This window comes from Musca vetustissima, unplaced genomic scaffold, assembly GCF_032173495.1.
Source record: "Musca vetustissima isolate MV318-11 ecotype Yass unplaced genomic scaffold, APGP_CSIRO_Mvet_v1 utg12009, whole genome shotgun sequence".
In the NCBI taxonomy this organism is placed as follows: Eukaryota; Metazoa; Arthropoda; class Insecta; order Diptera; family Muscidae; genus Musca; species Musca vetustissima.
Genome location: NW_026881687.1, coordinates 189,557 through 214,405, shown reverse-complemented (window position 1 = coordinate 214,405; position 24,849 = coordinate 189,557). Strand labels below are relative to the sequence as shown.

At 35.6% G+C, this 24,849-nt stretch overlaps 4 protein-coding genes across 4 annotated transcripts; 2 read left to right on the top strand and 2 right to left on the bottom strand.

The window, feature by feature from the left end:
* Positions 1–3,010: 3,010 nt before the first annotated feature.
* Positions 3,011–3,796, top strand: LOC133327643 (3-oxoacyl-[acyl-carrier-protein] reductase FabG). Its single transcript, XM_061536165.1, has one exon. It carries the CDS (start codon positions 3,026–3,028, stop codon positions 3,794–3,796), a length of 771 nt encoding a protein of 256 aa, XP_061392149.1. The 5' UTR covers positions 3,011–3,025.
* A 4,919-nt stretch (positions 3,797–8,715) lies between these two features.
* Positions 8,716–14,221, bottom strand: LOC133327649 (RUN domain-containing protein 1). Its single transcript, XM_061536172.1, has 4 exons — positions 12,799–14,221; positions 12,552–12,738; positions 8,965–9,900; positions 8,716–8,905 (listed from the first exon to the last, which is right to left on the bottom strand). Exons 1-4 carry the CDS (start codon positions 14,219–14,221, stop codon positions 8,716–8,718), a joined length of 2,736 nt encoding a protein of 911 aa, XP_061392156.1.
* A 536-nt stretch (positions 14,222–14,757) lies between these two features.
* On the top strand, positions 14,758–17,996 carry LOC133327644 (protein bcn92). Its single transcript, XM_061536166.1, has 3 exons — positions 14,758–14,847; positions 14,956–15,076; positions 17,917–17,996. The coding sequence occupies exons 1-3, from the start codon at positions 14,768–14,770 to the stop codon at positions 17,992–17,994; spliced, it is 279 nt and encodes a 92-aa protein (XP_061392150.1). The 5' UTR covers positions 14,758–14,767; the 3' UTR covers positions 17,995–17,996.
* A 468-nt stretch (positions 17,997–18,464) lies between these two features.
* On the bottom strand, positions 18,465–24,008 carry LOC133327648 (6-phosphogluconate dehydrogenase, decarboxylating). The gene is made up of 4 exons (XM_061536171.1): positions 23,871–24,008; positions 23,696–23,810; positions 18,887–19,757; positions 18,465–18,822 (listed from the first exon to the last, which is right to left on the bottom strand). The coding sequence occupies exons 1-4, from the start codon at positions 24,006–24,008 to the stop codon at positions 18,480–18,482; spliced, it is 1,467 nt and encodes a 488-aa protein (XP_061392155.1). The 3' UTR covers positions 18,465–18,479.
* Positions 24,009–24,849: the final 841 nt, after the last annotated feature.

Sequence of the window (24,849 nt, the reverse complement as noted above, 5' to 3'; positions counted from 1 at the left end):
CACGCCTTGGATGGTCCTTGAAAAAATATTCTTTAATAAATCCACGCCTTGGATGGTCCTTGAAAACATATCCTTGAAAAAATATTCTTTAATAAATCCACGCCTTGGATGGTCCTTGAAAACATATCCTTGAAAAAATATTCTTTAATAAATCCACGCCTTGGATGGTCCTTGAAAACATATCCTTGAAAAAATATTCTTTAATAAATCCACGCCTTGGATGGTCCTTGAAAAAATATTCTTTAATAAATCCACGCCTTGGATGGTCCTTGAAAAAATATTCTTTAATAAATCCACGCCTTGGATGGTCCTTGAAAAAATATTCTTTAATAAATCCACGCCTTGGATGGTCCTTGAAAAAATATTCTTTAATAAATCCACGCCTTGGATGGTCCTTGAAAAAATATTCTTTAATAAATCCACGCCTTGGATGGTCCTTGAAAAAATATTCTTTAATAAATCCACGCCTTGGATGGTCCTTGAAAAAATATTCTTTAATAAATCCACGCCTTGGATGGTCCTTGAAAAAATATTCTTTAATAAATCCACGCCTTGGATGGTCCTTGAAAAAATATTCTTTAATAAATCCACGCCTTGGATGGTCCTTGAAAAAATATTCTTTAATAAATCCACGCCTTGGATGGTCCTTGAAAAAATATTCTTTAATAAATCCACGCCTTGGATGGTCCTTGAAAAAATATTCTTTAATAAATCCACGCCTTGGATGGTCCTTGAAAAAATATTCTTTAATAAATCCACGCCTTGGATGGTCCTTGAAAAAATATTCTTTAATAAATCCACGCCTTGGATGGTCCTTGAAAAAATATTCTTTAATAAATCCACGCCTTGGATGGTCCTTGAAAAAATATTCTTTAATAAATCCACGCCTTGGATGGTCCTTGAAAAAATATTCTTTAATAAATCCACGCCTTGGATGGTCCTTGAAAAAATATTCTTTAATAAATCCACGCCTTGGATGGTCCTTGAAAAAATATTCTTTAATAAATCCACGCCTTGGATGGTCCTTGAAAAAATATTCTTTAATAAATCCACGCCTTGGATGGTCCTTGAAAAAATATTCTTTAATAAATCCACGCCTTGGATGGTCCTTGAAAAAATATTCTTTAATAAATCCACGCCTTGGATGGTCCTTGAAAAAATATTCTTTAATAAATCCACGCCTTGGATGGTCCTTGAAAAAATATTCTTTAATAAATCCACGCCTTGGATGGTCCTTGAAAAAATATTCTTTAATAAATCCACGCCTTGGATGGTCCTTGAAAAAATATTCTTTAATAAATCCACGCCTTGGATGGTCCTTGAAAAAATATTCTTTAATAAATCCACGCCTTGGATGGTCCTTGAAAAAATATTCTTTAATAAATCCACGCCTTGGATGGTCCTTGAAAAAATATTCTTTAATAAATCCACGCCTTGGATGGTCCTTGAAAAAATATTCTTTAATAAATCCACGCCTTGGATGGTCCTTGAAAAAATATTCTTTAATAAATCCACGCCTTGGATGGTCCTTGAAAAAATATTCTTTAATAAATCCACGCCTTGGATGGTCCTTGAAAAAATATTCTTTAATAAATCCACGCCTTGGATGGTCCTTGAAAAAATATTCTTTAATAAATCCACGCCTTGGATGGTCCTTGAAAAAATATTCTTTAATAAATCCACGCCTTGGATGGTCCTTGAAAAAATATTCTTTAATAAATCCACGCCTTGGATGGTCCTTGAAAAAATATTCTTTAATAAATCCACGCCTTGGATGGTCCTTGAAAAAATATTCTTTAATAAATCCACGCCTTGGATGGTCCTTGAAAAAATATTCTTTAATAAATCCACGCCTTGGATGGTCCTTGAAAAAATATTCTTTAATAAATCCACGCCTTGGATGGTCCTTGAAAAAATATTCTTTAATAAATCCACGCCTTGGATGGTCCTTGAAAAAATATTCTTTAATAAATCCACGCCTTGGATGGTCCTTGAAAAAATATTCTTTAATAAATCCACGCCTTGGATGGTCCTTGAAAAAATATTCTTTAATAAATCCACGCCTTGGATGGTCCTTGAAAAAATATTCTTTAATAAATCCACGCCTTGGATGGTCCTTGAAAAAATATTCTTTAATAAATCCACGCCTTGGATGGTCCTTGAAAAAATATTCTTTAATAAATCCACGCCTTGGATGGTCCTTGAAAAAATATTCTTTAATAAATCCACGCCTTGGATGGTCCTTGAAAAAATATTCTTTAATAAATCCACGCCTTGGATGGTCCTTGAAAAAATATTCTTTAATAAATCCACGCCTTGGATGGTCCTTGAAAAAATATTCTTTAATAAATCCACGCCTTGGATGGTCCTTGAAAAAATATTCTTTAATAAATCCACGCCTTGGATGGTCCTTGAAAAAAAAATCTTTAAAAAATCCACTTCTGTATTATGTTTTTAAAAAATCCACGCCTGTGTTAATTCTTTAAAACAGACACGGCTTATTAACCCTTGAAAAAATATTCTTAAAAAATCCACGCCTGTATTAATCATTGAAGTGGCCTTGGATGGTGCTTGAAAAACTATTCATTAAAAAATCCACGCCTTGGATGACCCTTGAAAAAATATTCTTAAAAAATCGATGTCATTGAAAAATATTTTTTAAAAAATCCTTATATATCTGATTCAAAGTTCCCATCCCTGATAGCATAGAAAACTAAAGAGAGCGATTAGTTTACCATTATTCTGCAGCAGAACCGTCTAGAACTTTATGAATTGAACATTCCAATTTACAATGGAATCGGTGTAGTATTGGATTACTTTTCCAATTAGAAGACGGCACAAACATTGCAAAAAAAAATCACTTCAACCACATTTATAGTTTTTAGTTTGTTTTTGTTTTACACTCCAATAATCTTATCAGTGCGTAAAGCAAATATCTCGCCTCATCGTCTCAGTGATAAGAATTCAAACACTTGTAATTCCATGCATTCCTAACCGGCAAAAGGTGGCGGATTCAGTTGATAAAATGAATTTCACCGGTAAAGTTGCTTTAATAACTGGCGCCAGTTCGGGCATTGGTGCTGCCACCGCCGAAACCTTGGCCAAGTATGGAGCTAATGTGGCCATAGTGGGACGTAATCCCGAAAACCTTAAAGAAACTGAGAAAAAATGTAAAGCTGCCAATGCCGATATCATCTGCCTCTCTATTGTTGCCGATGTGACCACCGATGCTGAACGGATCGTCAATGAGGTTATTGGAAAATTCCAGAGATTGGATATTTTAGTGAATAATGCTGGTATTTTGGCGGCAGGTGGCCTAATGGACATCGATATTGAACAATTTGATAATGTACTGAATACCAACGTACGTGCTGTGTTCACACTGAGCAAGCTGTCCGTGCCCTATCTGATTAATACGCAAGGAAATATTGTAAATGTTTCAAGTGTAGCTGGTCTACGTTCGTTTCCCGGTGCTCTCAGTTATGGTGTCTCCAAGGCTGCTTTGGATCAATTCACAAAGAATCTTTCCCTGGAATTGGCCAAACAAAATGTTCGCGTGAATTCGGTGAATCCTGGTGTGGTTATAACGGAGATCCACAAACGTGGTGGTGGCATGTCGGAAAAGGAATATGCCGATTATTTGGAACGCTGCAAAGATACCCATGCCATGGGTAGGGTGGGTAATGTCTTCGAGGTAGCTGAAACTATTGCATTTTTGGCCAGCAGTAAAGCCAGTTTTATAACTGGTGCCTTGGTGCCAGTTGATGGTGGCAAGCATGCCATGTGCCCACGATAAGTGAATGATTTGTTATTAGATATTTATATAAAATGTTAAAATAAATTTAAATATATAAAAATTAAATTTTGGAAAATTGTTGATATTTAAATAATAGTTTTTCAAGGACCATCCAGGTCGAGGATTTTTAAAAGAATATTTTTTAAAGACCATCCAAGACGTCATTTTTTAAAGAATATTTTTTCTAAGGACCACCCAAGGATTTTTTAAAGAATATTTGTTCAAAGAATATTTTTTTAAAGAATATTTTTTCTAAGACCATCTAAGGGGTAAATTTTAAAAGAATATTTTTTTCAAGGGCCATGGAAGGCGTCTATTTTTTCAAAGCCCATCCAGGCGTTGATTTTTTAAAGAATATTTTTTTCAAAGACCATCCCAGGCGTTGATTTTTGACATATTTTATGAGCGGCTAGAAACAGCATATGACGTTGCCCTTGTCATGACATTAAAATTCTGCTAGAAGATTTGAATGCAAAAATCGGAAGGGAAAATATCTTTGACCCCACCGTCGGAAAATTCAGCCTCCATGAAGAAACATCCGACAACGGCATGAGGTTGATTGACTTCGCCGCAGCAAAAAACATGGTAGTTCGCAGCACCAGATTCAAGCATCTCGATATAAACAAAACCAGGATTTCTCCTGATCAAGCAACGAGAAATCAAATTGATCATTTTGTGATATACGAAAGGCTTTCATCCAGTGTATTAGACGTTCGATCGATCCGAGGAGCGAATATCAATTCGGGCCACTACCTTGTAGCAGCCAAGGTTCGCACTCGTCTTAATGTTGCAGCAAAGGTGCGATCTAATGTAAAACGGAAACTCGACTTCGAAAAGCTGCAAACACAACAGGTAGCGGAGGCCTACTCCGCTCAACTTACCCATCTGCTTGACGAAGACACTTCTTGTCCCGATAATAGTATAGAAGGATTAGGAGTATAGTAATGCTACTGATGTGAAAAAAACACAGCGTATAGGGCAACCCTGCAGACAGTAGCAACACGTAATGTGATGTAGAGAGGAGAAACGTGTTTTCAGAAAAAAGAACAAGAAAAACGTGAGCGTGAGTAAATCCAGATGTACAGGAGTCAGAATAAAGTCCGGAAATTTTACCAACGAGTAAAACACCAAACCGAAAGTTTTGGTGCAGGCACACCCTCCTTTAGAGATGAAGTAGGAAACCTGGTGACAGATACATACGGCGTGGTGAGGATCTGCAAGGAGCACTTTGAAAAGCTTCAGTTATCAAATAGTGGTGATGAAGAAGAGTTGATGGTATAGAGTGCCAAGATGAGGTCATAAAAGCAATTAATCGGCTCAAGAACAATAAAGCAGCAGGAGCCGACGGGTTACCAGCCGAACTATTCAAGACGGGTGGTCAGATGCTGGTCAGGAGCATGCACCAGCTGATTTGAAGAATTAAGCTAGAGGAGTGCATGCCCAATGATGGGAACCTAAGCATCCTGTGTCTAGTGGACCAAAAAGGAGTTAAGACGATATGTGCCAACTATCGGCGAATAAGTCTCCTTCCCATCGCATATAAAGTGCTATCCAGCGTACTGTGTGAACGACTGAAGCCAATGTTCAATGACAATATTGGGCCATACCAATGCGGTTTCAGGCCTGACAAATTCACCATTGACTAGATTTTCACTCTGCGCCAAATCCTGGAAAAGAACCACGAAGAACACATCGACACTTTCCACCTATTTATCGACTGTAAAGCCATAATTCGACAGTCCTATTCGTTCTGAGTTGTTTAAAACCATATCTACGTTCGGCATTTCTGTAAAATAAATACGGCTATGCATGATAACTTTAACTGACACAAGGTCAGCGGTTAAAATCGAAAAGGATTTCTCGGAACCCTTCAATACCAAACGAGGATTCAGACAAGGTGACAGTTTGTCGTGTGACCCGTTTAACATCCTGCTGGAAAAGGTTATACGAAAGGCAAATGTGAACAGAAATTGCACTCTGTATACCAAACAAAACATTTTACTCGCCTATGCCGATGACATCGACGGCAGAACAAATTGAGAAGGCAGACTCCTTCTCAATTTGTTCAAAGGTGGCTGATACCGCTCGCAATGTATAGTGGGACCAAAGTAGGTCTGGCAGTAAACGGCGGAAGATCAAGCTGGTGTATCAACGCGTACCGCGTCCAGTAGACTCGGACCAACTGTGGAACTTGAGAACTACAGATTCGGGGTAATTAAAGATTTTATATACCTTAGTACCGTCATAAATAAAACATTTTGAAATTCGGAGAAGGATTGTGATGGCCAACAGTCTGAGTAAGCAACTCAAAAGCAAGGCCACCTCCCGCAAGACCAAACTCACACTCTACAAGACGCTGATAATACCCGTGCTGTTATATGGATCTGAAGCATGGGTACTTACGCAAACAGATGAGGCAGCTCCTGGAGTGATTGAGAGAAAAATTCTCCAAACGAAAATTCTCCGAATGAACCATGAGTTGTACCAGCTATTCTCGGACATTGACATTGTTAGACGTTATTGAGCTGCAGCAACTACGTTGGCTAGGTCATGTTGTGAGAATTAATGAAGATGCCCCAGCTCAAAAAGCATATAAAAGCGAGCCATGTGGTGGTTCACGTAGAAGGGGTAGGCCACGAATCCAATGGAAAGATCAAGTAGAGGGCAACATCTCGGAAAATGGTCTTTCAAATTGGATAAGATGCGCACAAAACTGACGCGCCTGGAAATCTTTTTTAAGCTCGGCTTATGGAACAACCGTTCTGTCATAAGTCAGCTAAGTAAGTAAGGATTTTTCAAGGACCATTACTTAAATAAAACACTTTCCTTATTTCTTGTAGATTATATTCTATAACTGTTATAGTGATATTTATTTTTTATTTATTTAGTAATTTATTTTATTATTAATTTGAGGATTAAAAAGAAGGATAAAGGGATTTGGATTTTTTTTCTTTTTTGGTTTTACTATAATACATTCAAATATAAGTACATATGTATAGCCTATGTAGTTATGCATGTAAATGGATAGAAAATGGGCAAAAATTTAGAGGACTATTGTCCATGCGTTTGGTTTTTTTTTCCTTTCTTTGGTTTTCTTTAAAATGTACATTTAAAAACAAAAATAATAAATAAATTATGACTAGAGCGTTTTATATATTTATTTTTTAATATATATATATATATATATATATATATATATATGTATATATAAATATTTTTATATAAGGTTGGTATGTTTATTTATGCTAATTTTTTATTTATTTTGGAATATTTTGTTATATATTTCATTAAACAAAAAAATCGGTATTCATAATTTTGTTTTCAATTAGTTAACCTAAACATCAATTGATAAATCCTTTTTTATATAGAGCTGACATTTTTGTTTCAATATTGCACATTAGCTTAGATGTATGGAATACAATTATGAGTCGCTTGTGTGGATGAGTGAAGGAGTGCCTGACATGTAGAATATTGTGGTACTAATTTAATTATCTAAAAATTTTGTAGAAACGAATTTAAAAAAAAATTCGGACCCAGACTCATGATAATACTATTTAAAAATATGAGAGCCACCAAAGGCCTGCATTTTTAAAGAATATTTTTTCAAGGACCATTTAAGGCGAAAATTTTTTAAAGGATATTCATTCTGAATATTTTAACGACAAATATAGATGAGGATTTTTAAAGAATATTTTTTCAACAACCCATATAGGCGTGGATTTTTTAAAGAATATTATTTCAAGGACCCATATAGACGTGGATTTTTAAAGAATATTTTTTCAACGACCCATAAAGGCTGGATTTTTTTAAAAAATATTTTTTAACGACCCATATAGGCGTGGATTTTTTAAAGAATATTTTCAACAACCCATATAGGCGTGGATTTTTTAAAGAATATTTTCAACAACCCATATAGGCGTGGATTTTTTAAAGAATATTTTCAACAACCCATATAGGCGTGGATTTTTTAAAGATTATTTTTTCAGGGACCATCCAAAGCCTGGATTCTTTAAAGATTATTTTATCTGGGACCATTTAAAGCATAATTTTTTTTAAAGATTATTTTTCATGGACAATCTAAAGCCTGTATTCTTTAAATATTATTTTTTCAGGGACCATCCAAAGCCTGGATTTTTCAAAGAATGTTTTTTTTTCAAGAACTGTCCAAGGCGTGGATTTTATAAAGAATATTTTTTCAGGGACCATCCAAAGCCTGGATTCTTTAAAGATTATTTTTTCAGGGGCCATTTAAAGCCTAATTTTTTTAAAGATTATTTTTCAGGGACAATCTAAAGCCTGGATTCTTTAAAAATTATTTTTTCAGGGACCATCCAAAGTCTGGATTTTTTAAAGAATGTTTTTTTTTTTTAAGAACTGCCCAAGGCGTTGATTTTATAAAGAATATTTTTTCAAGAACTGTCCAAGGCGTTTATTTTATAAAGAATATTTTTTCAAGAACTGTCCAAGGCGTGGATTTTATAAAGAATATTTTTTCAAGAACTGTCCAAGTCGTGGATTTTATAAAGAATATTTTTTCAAGATCTGTCCAAGGCTTGGATTTTATAAATAATATTTTTCCAAAAACCATTCAAGGCGTAGATTTTTAAAGAATATTTTCCTAAAACCATTCAAGGCGCGGATTGTTTAAAGAATAATTTTCAAGGACCATTCAAGGCGTAGATTTTTAAAGAATATTTTCCTAAAACCATTCAAGGCGCGGATTTTTTAAAGAATAATTTTCAAGGACCATTCAAGGCGTGGATTTTTTAAAGGACCCATATAATCATGCCAATGAAGATATTCTAGCCAGTGCCTACTCAATCTAATTAGTTACGATATCCTCCAAAATTCACGCATTAATACCTCTCATCACTCTCCACACAAGCGGTCAATAAACCAAAATTAAAAATACTACTAATTTATAAATTACGAAAATGTCGCACAGCCAAATCAACAGGTAAATCAAAATCATATTTGGTTAAGACATCAATGGAACGTAATGCATCACGGAATCCCGTACAGGCAACATAACTATTTGTCATATAATAATTATCGACCAAATCGTTACAGCTAAAAATCAGATTCAACCACTCGACCAATTGATGGGAACTGTAAATAAAAAAACATATTTTAAATAAAATTCCACCATTAGCATCTCATCTACTCACTTTAAACCAGCACACACAAATGCCTTAAAATGTGCATTGTAACTTCTCTTGTACGGGCGATGCATGGCAATAATACTGCCCACGGTGCTAAGTAGATTCTGCTTCGCCGTCACCGCCTGAGAGTTGACAATGTCCAAATTAAAACTCTGTGACAATTTCCTTGCCGGTGTGTTGTTGTACTCATCGCCATGCTTCAAATAATAATATTCCAATATTAATTCCCATGCATGCATGGGCCTTGTTGTGCCGCTGGAAAACAGTCCGCCACCATTACTGCCATTATCCACATCTGGCCAATGTGTACCGCCACCGTTGGTATCCATTCCCTCAACATCATCATAACCAAATGCTGCCGACGACGACGAAAATGACGATAAAAATGACCCGGCATCACAGTCACGTGCCCGAAAGCCATGTTCGGCCATAAAAACGGGGGACGGATTAAGGCAGCGCATGAAAGGTACAATAAGACTTGATGTCATTTGCGGCGATGACTCGACCCTTAGACCATGCTGTATCAACTTCAGCAATGTCATTGCGAAATTTTTCCTCACCGCTGCCGTCAGCTCTTTGTTAAGTGTGTTTATGGTGTCGCCTCGCACCCGGGCACAATGGGCCATTCTTCGATTATTCTGTTGTTGCCAATTGTAATAGTCATTCATATCGTAATCATCATCATCGGAATCGGATGATACTTGATAGGGTTTAATTTGATTGCGATAGTGTGGTTTAATGCCATTCCTTGTTGCTCTTGGAGGGATTGTGGTTAGCATTCCGTTAGCTGCGGATGTTGTCGGTTGGCATGTGGCAACATCGGCGGATTTAGCTTTTTTCATAGATTTCCGTAGTTTTGCCAATTTTTCACGATCAAAATTCAGGGTTGCTGCCAGTGAGGCGACCTCTTGGATATCCACTTCCAGCTGGGCACGTAAGTCACTATAGAATGGAATGTAAGAAAAATAGAGAATTAATTGGTATCAGAAAAATATTTTTGGGACAAAAAGCATGGACCCATATCAGACAAAGACTCAAATCGGCGGAACTGACTATATTCTACCCTAGAACACCATGGGTATATACAAGAGCGACTAATCATATTATTATTGGGATCTACGATATGTAATTTAATCCCATTCCACCAAATGTTCCTGTCTGATGATGTTGCCTGTATGAGAACAGTATCGAGTCGATCGTGTAGGCGTAGCGTGTTTGGTCGCTCCTTGACGAGAAGCCAGATAAAAATAAATATATCTAAACCGAATTAATCAATCCATACAAAATCCATTCCCGCAAAATTTCATTCCAATCGCGTAGTCTTCGGGACTTTTGGGTACCATTTACCATTGGAATCTGGAGCAGTCTAAACAAATTTGATTTATTCAAATCTGAACCGATTTGCACAAAACATAACACAAGTCTTACTAGGCTCAATTTGGTGCTCTGTGCAAAATGTCCTGTCAATCGAACAGACGCAGAGTCTTTGGTGCGCCATTTATATGAAATCGGACTATATCCAAATTTGAACTGATTTCAATAAAATTTAACACACGTCTTTACAGACTTAATTGGGTACGCTTGACAAAATTTATTGTCCATCGAATAAATGTAGGGTCTTTTGTGCACAATTTGAATAAAATCGGACGAAAATATATATGGGTGCTATATCTATATCTGAATCGATTTCAACAAAACTTAGTACAAAATGAAAAAAATCGCTGTTGCAAACATAAATTTACCGTGCGTACGTCCCTGGTATGTCCTTCTCATGTCGGACATGTGGTGGTATCATCCACCCCTCTTTTTAACCTAACCTAACACAAGTCTTTCTAAACTCAATCCGATTTCATCTCAATCAATCAAATGTAGGGTCTTCGTTGCACCATTTAGATTAAATCGGAGGTATATCCAAATCTGAATCGATTTCTACAAAACTTAACATGAGCCATTCCAAACTCAATTCAACACCTCAACACTGATCCTAACCACCATTTGGTACAATTTAGTACACATTAGTAAGAATTTCCAAAACTTTCTACACAATACAATGTTACACCCCAAATTTAAAAATTCGAGCTCTATCGGCTCACTCAAATCCGAATTTGATACCATTTAGTGCACATTACTACGAATTTCCAAAACTTCCTAAATACCCCAATCCTACAAAACAAGAATGATCTTAACACCAAATTTCATGATCCCAGCTCCACCAGTTCACCCAAAATTCAAATTTTACCAAATTTAGTACAAATTACTCACTCTTCCACCTCTTTTGGTTCACCCAAATCGACGTTTGGTGCCATTTGGTACACATTAGTACAAATTTCCAAAATTGTCTCATATCCCAATCATACACGCCAACTATAACCCTTACTCCAAATTTCAGGATTCCAGCTGTATTGGTTCACTTAAAATTTAAATTGTACAAAATTTAGTACGCCTTAGTACGAATGTCCAAAACTTTCTACATAGCCCAATCCTACACCCCAACAGTGATACTAACATCAAATTTTAAGATTCGAGCTCTATCGGTACATATTAGTACGAATTTCCAATACTTTCTGCACCCCAAAAATGATCCTAAATCCAAGTTTCAGGATCCGAGCTCTACCAGTTCTCTCAAAATTTAAGTTGTACCAAATTTAGTACCATATTACTTATTTCCAAAATTACACTCCAGCATTAACCTTATTTCCAGATTTCAAGGTTTCCAGCTCTATTGGTTCGCCAAAAATTAAAATTGTACCAAATTTAGTACACTTTAGTACGAATTTCCAAAACTTTTTACAAATCTAACAGTGATCCTAACATCAAAATTTCAAGATTCCAGCTCAATCGGTTCACCCGAATCCACATTTGGTACCATTTAGTACAAATTTACAAAACTTCATACATCGATTCACCCAAAACATAAGGTGTACAAAATTTAGTTGATATTAGTAGGAGGAATTTCCAAAACTTCCTAAATAGCTCAATTCAACCTCCAACAGTGATCCTACCTCCAAATATTAAGATTCCAGCTTTATCGGTTCACCCAACCCCAAATTTTGTACAATATAGTACACATTAGTACGAATTTTCAAAATTCCCTACAACTTCCCCCACCCCAACAATGATAATAACTCCAAATTTCAGGATCCCAGCTCTATTGGTTCAACCAAATCGAAATTGTACCAATTATAGTACGACTCAGTACTTTTCGTACACATATGTAAAAAATTCCAAAACTACGTACATATCTCAATACTACACACCGACGGTAATGTTAATTTCAAATTTCAGGTTTCTAGCTTCAGCTTTGTACCTCCAATTAAAAATTGTACCAAATATAGTACCATATCGTACTTTTCGTATACATGAGTACACGCTTTCAAAATCACCTTCTTATATCGGATCCTACTTCTCAACTTTTATTTGCATTCCAAATTTCAAATTTATAGCTCTATCCATTCACTTGCCACAAAATTGTACCAACTTTAGTGCATTTTAGTGCTTTTCGGATACTTATAGTTCGAATGTCAAAAGAACCCTTTGCTATATCTATTCTACACTCCATCAATGAACCTCATTCCAAATTTTTTTCAACTTACCCCCAATGATTACCCTTGTTTGTCTTCTTAAGGGTATTCTTTTGAAACTCCTCCGGCTTAGCACCAAAATGAGTGGTAGCAAACATTTGCATTAGCAGCGAAGCTTTATCCATTAAACTATGGGCCTTATGATGCAAACTTTCACGAGTCGCCGCTGATGTGGCTGTCGAGGAATTTCCTCGGATATCTACGAGAAGAAAAGACAAAAAAATTAAAACAAATTCCCTTCACAAAGGTATTATAATACCCTCAGTTTTGTCATCACCATTTACTAATGCCACCTTCGGGTCTTTGTCGGATTTCAGTGAATCCTTTTTCTTTTTAGCCGAATAGCTATTGTAGGCTTCACTTAATTTCTCACCACCCGTGGTAAGGGTTTTCAATTTACTCTCATCGGTGTCACATTGTAGAAATGCAATAAATCTTTCCAAGTCCGTAATTTGTGTCTTCAACTGGGCCACCAATTGTTCCTTCATCTTCAGGGGGCCCACAAATTCACCAATGGCATTGTCTACTTGCGATTTAAGTTCTTCGGCGGTAAGCTCGGGTAATTTTTGTTCATCTACCTTAAAATTGAGTTTGGTTTTAAGTTCATCAATGATGATTTTTTGTTTTTCCAAAAGGATATGTTGTGGCAGAACCGGTGCACCCGATTCATAGGCTATTTTTTCCAATTCAGTTAGTTGCGTCTTTAATTGTTCGATTAGCTCGAATTGTCGTTGACTTTCGTCGTTGGCGTTGTACAGCGAAGAACCACAACGACTTGCTGTTCGACTTAGTGCGGAAATATTTGATTGATCCGGTATACCCTGAAAGGCAAATTCTTCTAGGTCCTTTAACAGTTGATCTCTTTCATGGGGCGGGGCTTCCACAATTTGTCGCACCCTTAACTGGACATGGGCAAAGTGAGAAGTTAAAGCCATCAACGAGGATGTTAGCATTTCTTGTTCTTCTTCTAGAGTTTTTAGACGGGCAATTTCCATGGCATCTTCACCTTGGTGTGAGAAATCTTGTTTTTCTTGGCTAACATCGGATTGACTTAGCAATTCCAATTCAGATTCCGGGCTAAGTAATTCCGAAGAGGGTGTAACAGCATCATCATAGTTAGCCCCTAAGGGAGACCAACGTTCACTTAAAGGCTGCAAGGAATCATCAAAATCTCCAGGACCAAATTCCAAAGAAACATCCAGAGTGGGGTTGTCATGTGTAACTGATTGTTGCGGTGGTGTGGTTGTGGGTACAGGTGCGGGTGGTGGTGAAAGTACAACATTTGTTGTGGAATCTGTTGATTTGGGAAGTTCACTTTGAGTTGTTGTCATTTGTGAAAAATTGGCAAAGTCTTCTAAGCCTGCCCCGTCTTTCATTTCTTGGGAATTTTCACAACAGCTGGTACCCGTTCCAGGCTTCAAATCGTCGTCTGTCGCTGTTATTTGCGTTTCGTTTTCGAGGTCTTCTTTTGTGGTCATAAATGTGTCGTCGTCATCAACCTTGCCGTTGTCGGCCTCTCTACCACCCACCACCACTCCATTAACACCTTCTGCTGCTTCTAACGTTAACAGGACAACATCATCTTTGCTTTGTTCAACAAAACCTTCATCGAATTTCTTTGCCTCGAATTGTAGCTCCTTGGCAAATTTACACACAATTTTTTCACAATCTGTGGTATTCATAGTTGAGAGGTTCCTTTGTCCCGTTGCATTATAAATTTTTCAACATTTTCGATACACTTTTTGGCCAATTTGATTTAAAAATTCCAAATGATTTTCACTACTACAGCTTGACGACGACGACGAAGAAAAAAATCAATTTTTCAAGTATGGTTATTTTTCTCCTGTTTTGACAGTTGTGAAAGTGTACTCTCATTCCCATATAACAGTAATAGGAGGAGAGAGAAAGAACTCTTCAATCATTTTAAGGGTTGATTGGGATTGGATACAAAACAACGGTAATTGTAATAGATTAAAAAACCAATGTCAAATAAATATTTGAGACACACTCCCAAGTTTCCTTCAATTACTTGTTATTTGTTATTCGCCCTGGTGTACCCTATTACAAATGTGCAAATGTCACATTTAACCAAATAACGATTTATAGTTACCTATCGATCAGCTGTTATCGGTGTAAGCAAAGCAATTTATGCAATTGTCGGCAAGGAAAAGAAAGAAGAAATATCAAAATAAAATCATTTTTAAATAAATTATATTTATAATTAAATAATGTCCACCAGACGCTTAGCCAAGTCCCTGTATCGACAGCTATTGCGGGAAGCTGAAAAATTACCTTCATATAATTTCAGGTAAGTGGTGTGAAAATTATTTTGTTTTGTTATCTCCTCAATATGGTGTTGAGTGCAAAACATACAATTTGTATTTTGGAAATCTGTAATGAAATTCTTCAATTTTAGATTGTATGCCATTCGTAAAATACGCGACACATTCCAAACTAATAAGACCATCAATGATTTTCAACAAATCGATATGGAGATTGCCACAGCCAAACAGAGTTTGGAAATGCTAAGAAGACAGGTGAGTTTGTGTGCCTGATGTGTGACAATTGCATTGATTGATGAAAATGAAGGTGCTATTTGTGAAATAGTATCGGATATAAACAAGTCAAATTTAATCCATAAAGAATACGTTGTTGGCAAAAATTCAGTCTTCTTATAAAGACAGTCAAGGGACCAGCGAAATTGATCGATACAGGCCACATCAATTAAAGTCCAGAAATTTCGAATGTATTATATGTTGGAATTACCACGAAATTGATAATCTGTGACAAAATAACGCTTTAGCTCTCCAACAGATTTTTTCTAGGAGGATACTGATGTTTCTCTCCCAATCTGGGGCCTTAAGATAAGCAGAACTCGGAAAATTACTAAACTTATGCCATTCCATACGGCCACTTTCCACTTATCTTCACTTCCGATCTAACCAAAGGCTGACTGGATCTGAATATAATCCTCAGGCCTCAGCCTTGTCTTTTCACAAAATAAAGCGTAATGGAAATCTTAATTGAAAGAACAAAAAACCAGAAAAAACAAACAAGTCTACATTCAATAACTGCAGATATAATTGCCACCCACGAAGAAAAAAATATTATCCTAGAAGAACTCGTTAACACAACCTTTGACAACATTTGATTATTGGCTTGCGAGGGTAGGGAAGGGCAACATTTTTAAATATTTATTGTGCGGTATCTTTTGGGCAATTGTGAAAATGTCCTTATTGAAGGAAATACAAGTTATGAGATAATCGGACATGAACAGTTTCTTTTGAATGAAATAGTTGATTTACCCAATTCCGGATTCATCAGCATCCGTCCACCACTAATCCGAATATCTTTTGTCTTTATCCTGAATAGCTTTTCACAAACATGCAAATGCAATTTACAAATTGTAAAAAAGTCAGTCGGTGTTGTCGACAGATAAATACCTTCAGCATATGTTTTGCAGAGGTCTTCGGAATTATACAAAGCCTTTATTATTCACTTTATATGTTTGTTTCTAATTTTATATGTTTCTATCTAAGAGGTTTATGAAATATTAACCTTTTGTGGGGAAGGTCTTGATCTAGGCATGGTAAAGATAATGCAAATTTTGGTTCAAATTGGACATTCATTTTTAATTCGCCAGATATTGGATTTATAAATATTGAAAATGTTCACCATTTGTGGGTGAGGTACCAGATGGAGTGGAGCAATCTGCAAACTTAAACAAATTTTGGAAGAAATATTACGATGTGCTAAGTTTGCATGACAGACATACGGATTTATAAATGGGCTTAAAATTATCCGAAACGAATTTGGCCCAATGAAATATGAGGTCTGAATAAATACTTCGATGAGTCGAGTATAATGGCAAATGATAGAGGACTCGACGATGATCGTAAACAACCGACTCAGCAAGACGCGAGCCGCTTTTGCCAGATTGAGCAAAACATGGCGGTCCTCGCAAATATAGTTAAAACAAAAGTAGGTATATTCAACTCTTGCGTAAAGTCCACCCAACAACACGGCAGTTAAACATGGGAAAACTATAATCCATAAACTGGGCAATTGAATGTGTGAAGTGTGGTATAAGGCCCGTACCAAATGCTGGTCATCAATTCGTGCCCAATACGAGACGAATGTTGAGACGACTGCACCATCCTGAACGTAATTGGACTAAACTACTACAAATAACTGTGGTTTGTGCGGACGATTTAAACATGCTGTCGAATGTGACCCCGAGTACTTTTGGGTAGTTAGTGGTCGGAATTTTATGCCCCTTGACCTGCACATTCAATGGCATTCTCATCTCCGCAGTTCATGTGGTGAATAGTGCAGCTATCGACTTCGTGGCTGATATTTTTATATTCCTCACTTTAAAGAAGGCTATTTATTCGGCAAGATAGGTGTTTAACCTCACACATATGTCCTCAACAATAGGACCCGACACCACGATCGTTCAGTCATCTACATATGTAACGATTTCTATGCCGTCCGAAGGGCGTGGAATACCGGAAAGGTAGAGATTGCAGTTGCTTTCATTTAATAAGCCTGTAAGGAATACACAAATCCATGTTCCTCGTTTGACCCCCTCTGTGTGGAAAAATCCTTTCATTTAAGAATTGCTCGAGTATTCAATGGTTTACGACAGGGTCTCAAGACATTCATATTACTTGTCATGATATTGTTGTTGCATAGCTGATTTACTTAATTATTTTTTATATACCCTGCTGTGATTTAATGTTATAATTTAAAGATAAATCTATTGTTAGGTTTAAGATTTTGGAATAGTAGATGTATAGCGGTTTCAGGAACCGATCATGACCTTGTGGCTAGGTTCCCATTAATGAAAATAAATCGAAATTAAAAATCTAGTAAAAGTGTTGACTATAAGTTTTCATTAAAATTTATTCCAAAAAAATCGGTTTTACCAATTCCCGTCAGTTTGCGTTCATGGTACTACCTACTTTTTTCTTTGAAGATTGATTTTCCTTGCTGAATTTTTGTTGATGAGTGAAGGAAAATGAAATGAGAGTAATTCCTTACGGAATTAGTATTTATGATTTGATAAGCACAACCACCAACACCATAGCCTATAAAGTTAATACCATTTACTTCCAATTCATCACAACAACGAGCCGTATCCAAATATTCAGAATTTCCACCATCAATAATAACATCTCCTGGTGAGATGAATGTATCCAAGTCGTATAAAACTCTTTAACGCTTGTCCGGCTATAAAGTGGGAGAGAAAAACAACCAAATCAAAATACAGGATTGTAGCTTAGTTCGTGCGAAAATTGGTTATAAATAATGAAACACCTTTGGCAATTGTTACGAACCAGTAAAATAATTTACAAATTTAATTTATATCTTTCAGGCCATCATTGGACATCTATATTCGGCAGAAAAATTGGTTATCGAAAACAAGAAGAGACTAAAACACTCGGATGATTAAAATGCTGCTGCCTGCCCTTCGTCGCCGTTTCCACAACAAAAATTGTTAAGAAGTAGTCGCGTCTTATGTTAAATGATAGTAAAAACTTTTGGCTTGTTTTGTTTTTTGCATTTCTCAAAAATAAGAACTGTTTTGTATGAAAACGAATATGAAAAGAAAAAAGAAAACTATTAAAGTACATAGTTTATTGTTAAGATTTTAAATAAATAAAAAAAGAAACGAAAATCTAAAACTTTTTTTATATGATTTATTTTTTCATATATATATAAAAAGAATTTATACATCGTATTATACAAAAATATATATTTAACAATATACGTTAGCGGAATGTAACCAATTAACAAAGTGGGTGGGTAAGTGGAAAAAAAAAATGAATAATAACAATTATTATGAATGAATCGATATAATTCTAGATTATAATTTATAAAGAAAATCCCCCTGTAGAAACACACATTCGAGTTGCTTTCTTTTGAAATGTTATATCCTTAAGCATCATAGGTACTGGCCGATACATTGCCACCAGTTCCGGTCCAATTGGTATGTACAAATTTACCTTCTTGACCCAATAGTTCATAGGTGTGAGCACCGAAATAATCACGTTGAGCTTGCAGTAAATTGGCTGGCAAACGTTCCGAACGATAGCCATCATAGAATGATAAAGCCGTAGATAAGGCAGGTACTGGGACACCCCATAAAAAGGCCTTGGACACAACTTGACGCCATGAATTCTGCCCGGTGGCAATAGCCTTTTTAAAGAATGGATCCAACAGGAGATTTGTTAATTTGGGATCCTTTTCATAGGCCTCTTTAATGTTGCCCAAGAAAACACTGCAAAAGAACCAGAAACAATTATCGGTATTATACAATCAAATTTTTATCTAAACCCGCTTACCTCCTTATAATACAACCACCTCTCCACATTAAAGCAATACCACCATAATTCAAATTCCATTTACTGACATTGGCTGCTTCACGCATCAACATAAAACCCTGAGCATAGGAGACAATTTTCGCACAATACAAAGCATGTTTTATATCATTCAAAAACTCCTTGAGATTATCCACTTTAATGGGGGTATTTGGTCCACTCAATTGCTTACTGGCTGCCACACGTTCATCCTTCAACGCGGACAAGCAACGTGAAAATACCGCTTCGCCAATTAGTGTCACCGGTATACCATATTGCAGAGCAGCAATTGCTGTCCATTTACCGGTACCCTTTTGACCAGCTGTATCACGTATACGTTCCAACAAGTAGCCCTTATCATCCTTATATTTCAAAATATCTGCCGTAATTTCAATAAGGAATGAATCCAATTCCTCACTATTCCATTTATCGAATTGTGCCGCAATTTCATCCGGTTTCAAACCCAAACTTGTCATTATATGATAAGCTTCACAAATCAACTGCATATCGCCGTATTCGATGCCATTATGGACCATTTTAACAAAGTGACCAGCACCACCTTCACCCACCCAATCACAGCATGGTTCATTGCCAGCTTTTGCACAAATCGCCTGGAATATAGGCTTTATTAGAGGCCATGCTTCAGGATGACCACCGGGCATAAGGGAAGGTCCATAACGGGCACCCTCCTCGCCACCACTAACACCAGAACCAACAAAGAAAATACCCTTTTCTTTCAATTCATCACAACGACGAGCCGTATCCAAATATTCCGAATTTCCACCGTCGATAATAACATCACCCGGTGAGAGGAGGGGCACAAGTTGTTGTATAAAACTGTCTACCGCTTGGCCAGCTACAAAAGGAGGAAGAGAAAAACAATAAGAACATTTTATTAGTAAATAGATTTTTCAAAACCGGATGACATTTTCGGTATTTAATGGCCTTAAACTAAATATCAATCTATAAGAAACCTCATAATGGACTTTGGGCTATATATAGAACATATCATAAAGAATGAAGAAATGAAGATTTCAAATCATTATATGTCTGTAGAAGACCTAAAAAGGGTCTTCTATATGAAAAAATACCTTGTAAGGGCCTTCTATCTCTAGAAATTCGTCTGTAGAAATTCCTACCAGGGTAAATTTTTTAAAGGTTCTTAAGTGCTTTCAATAGACTATAGAGAACCCTCAATATGTAGAATACCACATAAGTGTCTTCTATTTGTAGAAGACAGTTTTTCTACATTTCCCGGATACATTTCGTATACAAATGGCCCCGGTTTTGGAAGGATTAATACTAATACCCCAATTAAAATAAAATTGATCTACTTTCTGTAAGTGATGTTTTACTTTATTTAACGCAGTTTGGAGTGATTCATCGTGAGCATATAGCATGAATAAAAATGCTGTATTAATGCGGTGATAAAATAGATCCTTGCGGGACACCGCATATAACGTTATTTGGCTCAGATAAAACGCGGTTAAATTCTATACAAAACATTGTATTTGAAAAAATATTTGGAAGAGTTTAATAGCGAATGGATCAAAGTGTAGTTGAGTCATTTTGTGGAACTAGGTACACAAGATCTTATAAGACCTCACAATGTCATTCTATCATTAGAAGTATAAACGGTATCCTGGCTATTGAAGTAATGTGTTTCAATTTATTGAAGACCTCATGAGGAAATTCAATTTGTATATGACTTTAAAAGGGTCTTCCGTCTTTATATAAAAGATCACACAAGCGTCATACAACAGGGCCACTTAATGGAAAGAAATCCATGAACATGATTCTGTACTAGAAGAATCGGTGAATTTGGAAGAATTGCTTTTGCACCACTGACAGTGCGTTGCAATGCGAAAGCAATTCCGTCAGATGTAGGTTCAGATGTCTCTTTTTTTAAGTTTAACTCTAGTGATTCATACATGAAATGTATGGCGGAAATAAGAGCCTTAAATCAATTTCGCAAATAGTTCTTTGTATATTAGAATTTCTTGTAATACAAATTGACTATCGGACTTTGCTTGTATTATTATTAGTTTAAATTTAGTCTCTAACACATTGTTCAAGTTAAACAAGAATTCGCCTTAAGCTAGATTTGATGTCGAACATTTAATTGCGTGATCTTGTTTTCATATGCGTATCTATGTATGTACATACGCAGATAACCAGATTATGCTAATGGAAAAGTAATGTTTACATCAATATCATATGAAAACGCATTTATTAATTGTACAATGTCATTTTATGCACGGTTATGAAACAAATTAGGTCACCATCGAATTAATAAATATCAAGCAAGTAAATACCTTTCCCCTACGAATATCGGTGACTAAGGCAATTATTATATTAGGTTTAGGAAAGAATAATCCATTATTTTTTCGGCTTATACTGATAGATTTCTCGTAAAGTATCGATCAAACAATTTCAGTTTTATGCTCGTTGGAAGGGTGACATTTCTCAGTAAAAAAAAAATTATGTTGCTGTTTTTTTGTTTGGTGCATTCAGTTGTGAGTTACAGGGTGTTAAAAATGGAAGTGAACAAAGAGAAAATTTGGTACATTTTACAGTTTTTCTTCGACAAAGGCGAACAAGCAAGCCAAGCGGCTAAAATTGTGAATTGTGATTATGGTTCCCATACTGTAACAGCCAATTATGTGCAATTTTGGTTTCCTAGATTCCGTTCAGGAATTTTTGATGTTTAAGATGCACCTCGCACAGGTAGGCCGGTTGTCGAAAATGTCACAAAAATCGGAGAAATGATCGAAGTTGACTGGCATGTTAGCAGTAGTAACATAACCCAGGAGCTAAAACCATAAAAACTGCTAAGAGTGCATTTTGGAAAGTATATTCAAAGCAAATTATTATATACTAAAAATATATTCCGGTACCGAAAATATTAAAAGTTTGAATAGGGATTGACCCAAAGTCTGGGCATGCATGAAAATATATCAAATATGCCCAATGACCAAGTATTCCAATATTATACAAATATGTTTCGTGATAAAAAAATGGGAACAACTTTTTAGAATATATTTAAATGTTTTCTATAGGTAAATCCATTGTACAATTATTCAAGAAAGCTATAGCAACTTATAAATTAAAACTTTTTCAAAATTTCAAAAAAAAAAAAATTTATTTAGTTTTTTGATAATTCAAGAGCGTGCCTATAAAATTGCAAGTGAAACTCTCAACAACTTTTGCAGATGTAGCCGATTTATTGTGTCAGCATTAAGCGACGTCTGGAGTGCTTCTCAAACTAAAAATGCGTTTTTCTCGATAGTGTTTTTACGAATGGCGGGTACGTTAACTCAAAAATTCGGTTCCAATTTTGCAATCGGTTCCAAATTTTCACGCTTTTATAGCTATCGGTTCCAAATTTTCACGCATTTATAGCTATTATATAAACTAGGATATATCCAACCTACAGCCAAAATCGTTTATAACGACGTATCGCCAGTCCCATTTCGATTTTTAAATAAATCCATACTTCAAATCAAAAATTGTGATTTTACCGAATTGCTTTATGTTGTGTAAACATTTGTGATGAATATATATTTCGCACTGTGATTGAAAAGCTGTAGAAGTTCATCTGTTCCTTGTACGAGTAAGGTATGAATCAATTGAAATTTTAAAACACATTTTCTGAAAAAACGACTTTTTGATTTATACCAGCCTTGCAGCAAATTAACGATATATGGGCCTCCAAAGTTCCGCTGAGACCTATGGATTTTTCCATGCATTTCGAAGTATATATGGATATTAATTTGAAAGGGTTGAAATCCTGGGTAAGTCCATATTTTTTAGATATGGGCAACCAAAATTGCAATTATATAGACTTTCTCATATTAACTAGAATATTTATTGTGTGTGGCAGACATTTTGCCGGGAATGTACACTTTAAATTGAATAGTATAGGCTTATTCTATAATATAATTATATTTCAAATTAATACTTATATTATCTGTGAATTTTAACATACATTTGTTAATACAAGGGCCCCAATGGAATTTTGGAGGTCCATTGTTCAGGAAATATAGATTTTCACAAAAAAATATGTAGTATGTCGTTATAATCAGAGCCCTAGAACGTCCTATGACAATTTCATAAAAATCCACCACCGTGCTTTACACAAAGCATATGCCATTTTTGTCCCACAATATTCACATGAACAAACATGCTTCGATGCGCTATTAGAAAAGACTTTAAAACTGTGTTCCAACCATGTACTACAATATTATAAAAATGTATGTACTGCAATATGTTCACCAGCTGCAGTTTGTTTAGAGGTTAGCCCTTTTTCAAACCGGATTCAATAAAAATCCCTATTATTGTTAAATATAATTACCAAAACAGTGACGTAGCAATAATCAAGAGAATCGTGGCCTGACGTTTAGTTCGTCATATAAAACACACACAACAATTAATGACAAATAAAAGAAAATATTTGCAACTACTTAACAATGTTATAACATACGGTTAATAAAAGTGTGTCGAAGAGAGAAGACCACATGAACGACGATTAATAAGGGGGCTCTTGATAATGATATGCGTTTTTTACACTTTGCAATATATGCAGGTTCTCTGATTCGAGTATGTGCATACACACAAACAAACATACACAAAAGTGCATGTAAATATACAACAACAACAAACGACTAAATATTGAATGAAGTATTTCTGCTGCTGACTTTGATTTCTAAGCAAAAAACTCAAAATTGTAAAAGTAATGACATTGCTATGACAACTGTTGCGTTGCTTTGTATGTAGATCGATCTCACCACTCACCTTTTACCAACATCATGACTTTGCGTGGAGTTTTCAACTTGCTGACCATGTCGGCCAGTGAAGTGGCACCAATGACCTTTGTGCCTTTGGCTTCATTTTTAAGGAATTGGTCAACCTAAAAATCAGAGACATTTTTATTAGAAATTCTAATAGTTTTTTAAATCATAGACATTACCTTATCGACAGTACGATTATAGGCACACACAACAAAACCCTTTGAATCCATATTCAATATTAGATTTTGACCCATTACGGCCAGGCCAATCAAGGCTATATCAGCTTTTCTATAAAATAAAACAAAAAACAATGGCATTTAATTGTAAGAAAATCTTGGTATTAGCTGAGGAAGTAAGGGAAGGTCAATTATATGCTTTTAACAAAATCTAATTATTTTTTCATTTCATTTTTTACTTAATTATCATTTATAAATCGTGGTTTTTGTTTTCGTGTTGCTGTTGTTGTTCTTTTTTGTGTTTCTGTCATAATTGACCTTGACTTTCATTTTGCCGATTAATGCATTTAATTGGGCTAGGATTTATTTGTAACTCCATTGGTATTTCCAAATCTACTTACTGTGACATATTTGTTATTGGTAACCGTAGATGTTTTTTCTGTTAAATAATTTATTAATTTTTTTATAATTATTTCACTAATTATTTTATTCTTCTTTATTAAGTGTTGTATGTCTTCCTTTATTAGTCAGTCACCTTTCTGCTTTCCAGTTATCCGCTTTATGGTCTGTTTGAATTCGCGATCGCGCGATCACTAAAACAGCATACCAAGTGGTTTTTGTTTATTGTAATATTTTTTGCAAAAAATTAATAGAAACTTATTCTCTCTCCTCTTCATGTTTGTTTTGTGATTATTTTTCAAAGCTTTGCTCAGTAAACAAAAGTTTTTGCAAAGCCTTTTTATAACAATTATCTTCTGTTTGTGTTTTGCCAGAGATGGGAGTAATTAGTCAATCTTTATCAAAAGATAACTTGAAAGAAATGTCAAATAAAAAGGAAGCAAGTAATAACATAGTCAAAAGCTACCGTGTGGTGTGCATTAAAAAAAGTCAAGTTTACCATACGTAGTTCTGAGGGCCCTGATACAGCTATATAAGATATCCTTTTTTTCTTGCAGAAATCCACATTTCCTGAGATATGACC